The sequence below is a fragment of the Chiloscyllium plagiosum genome, unplaced genomic scaffold (assembly GCF_004010195.1).
Source record: "Chiloscyllium plagiosum isolate BGI_BamShark_2017 unplaced genomic scaffold, ASM401019v2 scaf_68132, whole genome shotgun sequence".
NCBI lineage: Eukaryota > Metazoa > Chordata > Chondrichthyes > Orectolobiformes > Hemiscylliidae > Chiloscyllium > Chiloscyllium plagiosum.
In genome coordinates, this window is record NW_025197563.1 from 1 (window position 1) to 5175 (window position 5175).

Below are 5175 nucleotides of genomic sequence, written 5' to 3' on the forward strand. Positions count from 1 at the left end.
TACACACACAGTGATGGGCCTCGGCTTCCCGTCACTCAAAAACTCTCAATGGAGATTGTTCCAGAAACAAATTGACAACTGAGCCAATCTGCCCAGAAAATCCCACATTTCTGCCTCTCAGCTGCAAGTCAACCAATTTGCAATTAGACTGCATTATTGTTTATAAAAAGTGTGTTTCACTGATAACAAGTGCGCTCTGATGGTGATGTCTTTTTTCAAGGCTTGTGTAGGTGAATCGAAGTTAGGAATGATTGATCCCAATTAAAGGAGACTGACGTGAGAAGTCGAACAACTGGAATCGGGATTGCAGTTCAGCTGTCATATCCAACTCCCAACAAGCCCTTCGAAGTTTTACACAGACTTATAGCACTGTGTCATTTTGGAGCAAGACACAGTGAAAGGAGCCAGCTCACATACCTCTTTACAATTAAATTACAAATTCTCCGTCCCCAATCGTTAATTGTGCGCTTGAAGTTCACTTCGCTGTAATGCAGGTTGATATCTTTACAATCTGCAGCAAGCACTAATTTCTTTACTCGATTCTTCTTTGCTGATATGAAGTGAAAATCCAACTCATGTATTCCTGTGCCATTTGAGAGAAGAACAAGAGAAGAACTTGAGTTAAAGGAAACTTGGACACAGAGGATATGGTCTATTTATCTAAATCTCGTGAATACTTAGTTTGTTCAAGCAGGGTGCTGATGATTTTTGGATGATTTGAGGTACCATTGGTTCTTGTGCAGAGGAGACTGAGAGGCGCATTGCTGTGTTATTATGACCATGTAGATGGATCCGGAACGGCGGTTACTGTCACAGCTGGTAAGTGACTCTGCATTCCATCTTGCTATTCATTATGTTGCTGAACGATAGATTTATTTTTGTTAGTTTAAGTATAAAGAAAGTAAACAAATATCTTAGAAAAAAATCGCTTTTGCTCCAATGCCGGAGTTGCGTGTCAGCAGAATATGCGTGTCAGGTCTTTGTTTCCTCGGGCGAAAAAAAAGAATGACACCTGGCCCTGAGTCAGCGGTTTCACTGTACCTGTGGTATCAATGGCCCAACGGGTCAATAGAGGGATACCACCAACATGGCGAACAGGTGCTTAAATGAAGGAGTGCCGACTGTCTGGAATCGATTCTTCGAGTTACCTGCGACTGAGGGAGCTCCGTCTGTTGCTTAGGTCTGTAAGAAAGAACTTTGTACCAGGCAGAGATTCAAGCCCGAATTCCAAAAGTTCAACAAAAACATGTAACTCACGAGAAAATCAGAAACACTACTCAGCGAACCTCAGGTATAAGAGGTCTGGCTGTATGCCAAGATGAATTATCCTATTTGAGGAATGGGTGTCAGGAATGATCGACTTGCTATTTCTTTTCAATTCCTTTCATATATGCATTCATCTGACCAATCATACTTCCATTTTACCAGCCTCCGAATTAAACGTGAAACTGTAAAGAATTTTGGTTTATTTAATGTAGGTATTTTGAGAAATCGATTTGTTGTAATTGGAACCAGTTCAAACTGAAGAATGCTCATTCGAGACAGCAAGTAACAATTCATCGAAAGGAATATTTGACAATTTCTGGGGCATCGATCAAATTACAACTCCTCATTAAGCTGTTGAGTGAGTCATACAGAGGGAAGGGCTGGAATGGGTTCTACCCTGAAATGATAGACATTTGCTCTCCTTAATTGAGAATGACTCGACTGGTTTTCGAGCAAGTAAAGCTACGCTTCACCAGGCATTCGCTTGGGATAGCGTTATTGTCTTCTGTGAAGCTATTCTGAAGCCTAAGCTCCATTATTTATCGTTTGAAAGAAGCGGAAGTGTTCTAATTTGAGCATATAGAATTTTAAGGGGTAGACATTATGTGGAATTTTCTCCAAACAGGAAAGTCTATCGAACGGTCACAATTTGCGATTAAGGGACAGCAATTTGGACTACGAAGAGAAGAATGTTTTTCAGATAAACAATTGCCTTGAATTAGTGGCATTCTGTATCTCAGAAAGTAGTGGAGACCCAAGCGTTAACTGCTATCGCTGGTTCTGTTTTGCATTAGGAGCAGCGAAGCACGAAGTGACTTCATGAAAATCTTAAATACGATGGCCTCGAAACTGGGATGGATGAGACTGAGGTCAGAGCAATCGGCCACTAGCAGAACAAATAAAGTAACAAAGGTGAAGAAATGTGCAAAATGTGGAACTTGCCACCAGAGGAGTTGGAGCATATTGTATTGAATCATTTATAGAAGGTTTTGAAAATACAGGGAGGAGAATGGAATACACCAACACTACTGCGTTAAATGGGCAATGTGAGTTAGATTTCAGGCAGAAGTGAAAGTTGGCATAAATGAGCAGCAATAAATCAGTTTGGCTGAATTGCCCTGTCTTCAGTTTTACTGAAAAACTGAAAAGATTTCCACTCAGAAAACAATAATTCAATGAAAGTAATTGCAATTGAGGAAAATCTGAAAGGTAGTTTCCAGTGTGTAACAGTAAAACCACCATAGAGACAGTACAGACAGAACCAAACTGAGAGACTGCTGAGAGACGTTTGTGCAGGTTGCCATGATCGCAAGAAAAGAAAAAGGCACAAAGGAAAACCAGAAATCAATTCATACAAAATTGAAATATTTCACGTCAGCTGTGAATGCTGTGAGAAGAAAGTGACGCGATTGGCGACAAAAGTGGATCAAAAATCGCGTATACTCCCATGAACAGAGGTAACATGCAGACAATGATTGAACTAACCAGTGCTCATCAAACCCGTCGTTTATTTTGGATCAAACAAATTATTAGGTTTCCCAAACCAAAGTTTTCCATTTGCCTGCGTTTGGCCTGTATCTGTTTAAACATTTCTGCCCATCATACGTTTCCAAACGATTTTTAAATGATTTCACTATACCTGGCTCGAAGACTTCCTTGGAAATTCATTTCATATACACTCCACGCTCTGTGCAAAATAGCTGTCATTTTTGTCCATTTTAAATCTTTCTCCTTTCACCTTCACCTAATGCCCCCCAGCTTTCAAGATGACGACACGATGATCGCTGGAGTTTGCCTGTAAACAGAATATGTGGATGCTGTCTTCTTCAGAATCCTTTGTAATATTTCCTACTGCACTTACGTTCTCCACATAGCCCTGCATTTTTTTTGCCTGATTCAGTTGCAATCGATTACCAATTTGAATTTTACTGTTGATTCTGTTTCCAGCTGCCGTTTTGGCGATGTATTGCACATCACAAGAAGAAGATATGTCAAAGAATTGCCACCTCATCGCCTCATTGGTTTGCATTCTGATTAAACATAACATATTCAAATCTAATATCAATAAAATGCACTGAATAACTCTCGTGATTTGCAATTTCAACAGAGACTAAATATGTGTTGAATGTCATCCCACAGGTTTCGGTTCCCTGGTGTCCCGGAGTCCACCACTCCAAACCTCTGCTGCGGGTGACACCGTTACATTAAGCTGTGAATACTCAGGGATCTGCCAGTACACAGTTTACTGGTACTGTCAGTCCCCAGGCCAACCTCCGAAATATACGCTTCAAAGACACACCTCAGGAGAGCAGAATAAAGAAAATGCTGCAGGCGGACGAATTTCTGCTTCTCTTGATGCTGCGGCGAAAATCGGTTGGTTAATGATATCGCAAACACAACTAAGTGACTCCGCTGTGTATTACTGTGCACTGAGTCGGCTCTCAGCCCGCACAGTGATACACATTAAGGAGAGACCGCACAAAAACCTGAACATGCTAGGAATTACAAACAGAGTGCCACCGATCACGGAGACAGATCTAAAATACCTGAATATGGGGTGATTACAAACACAATAATACACAGCACGGAGAAAGATTTCAAGTAAATGTTACTCAGGGTGGAGTATATTGTTATTGACACAGTAACACAGAGCACGGAGAAACCCGCACAAGAAGCTGAACACGATGGGGTTACAGACACCCAACATCACAGAGCGCAGGGAGAGCTGCACAAAATCATGTTGGCAGAGGCTTGAGGAGGTGGACTTTGAGCTGGGGTCTTGGATGGGTTTGAGCCGGATTGTCTTTATCCAGAATCTGCTCGATTGATTAGTATTGATTGTTCGTGAATGCACTGTTTGTAAAGGAAACATCCTGTTCACGGGAAGAATTCTCGCTTTACGTAAACCAGCGTCTAACATAATGTGTTTCTTCTTTACACACTGTTAATAGAAAATCAATCAGTTAAGGAGATGGTGTGTTACATTTTACACAAGAGGTAAACAGCATGAGCAAATTCGTCAATAACTCGTGTATGCTAATTGAATTATTATTCGAACAGGAAATGCGTGTTGGACAGATGGGAAACAGCAAAATTTTGAGGACTATTTGGTTTCCAGCTTCATGGGTGGGGATTGGCATGCATTCCGAGTAACATTCCTCTGTACTGTGTGAGTTCGTGATTTCAGTTTTCAGTTTATAATCTTTTCTGAAGAATCATAATTCTAAAATTACATTCAGACATCAATGGCATGTTTCATTTCCAAAAAGCATGTTTCTGAAACATACCCATCTGGCTTCTCTCCGGAACTACACACAGGAACATTTAACCGAAAGTATATACACTTAAATTGAACACCGACTGTCAGAGATCAGGGATTTTGACACAGCAACACTTCAGGTAATGTTCTGTTTTTTTTTCTCTAGTGTTGGTCAAAAGCAGGCTCGATATCATCGATTTCAAATTATTTTGAATTTTCACAGACAGTACCTTCTAATTTCTTCAACTACTTTGTTCTGTTTGTGGTTTGTGCCATCGTGGGAGATTGTTCCAAAGTCTCTGAGTTGTCGGTTGGTTTCAGTTTGGAAAGATTCAGCTGCGGTTTTACTGTTACTCAGTGGGGAGATTTCTCTTCAGCATATATGACCATCCCAATTCCCTCCAATCAATTGTTCGATTCTTTCCCATCTTGTGGGGGGCCTAGCTTTCACTGAACTTTATATTATTAACAACCTGTAGAGCAGGTTCAGGACATTAACCTAATTTGACCCCACAAATGTATGCCCATCACATGAACCTCCCTACACTTTACACTGAATGATATATTAACAGTTGGAATCATGCAAGTGTCTATTCCTTTCGCCATTCTTTCGCTATCCTGTCCCATCTACTGCTTGCATGAGTGTTTGT

At 40.8% G+C, this 5175-nt stretch overlaps 1 gene segment (V, D, J or C); it reads left to right on the forward strand.

Moving 5' to 3' along the window:
* Positions 1 to 743: 743 nt before the first annotated feature.
* On the forward strand, positions 744 to 3827 carry LOC122545942 (the record flags this gene model as incomplete). The annotated part of the segment is given in 2 exon segments: positions 744 to 819; positions 3406 to 3827. Coding segments are annotated over 2 exon segments (498 nt in total), but the record flags the coding sequence as incomplete, so codon positions are not given.
* Positions 3828 to 5175: the final 1348 nt, after the last annotated feature.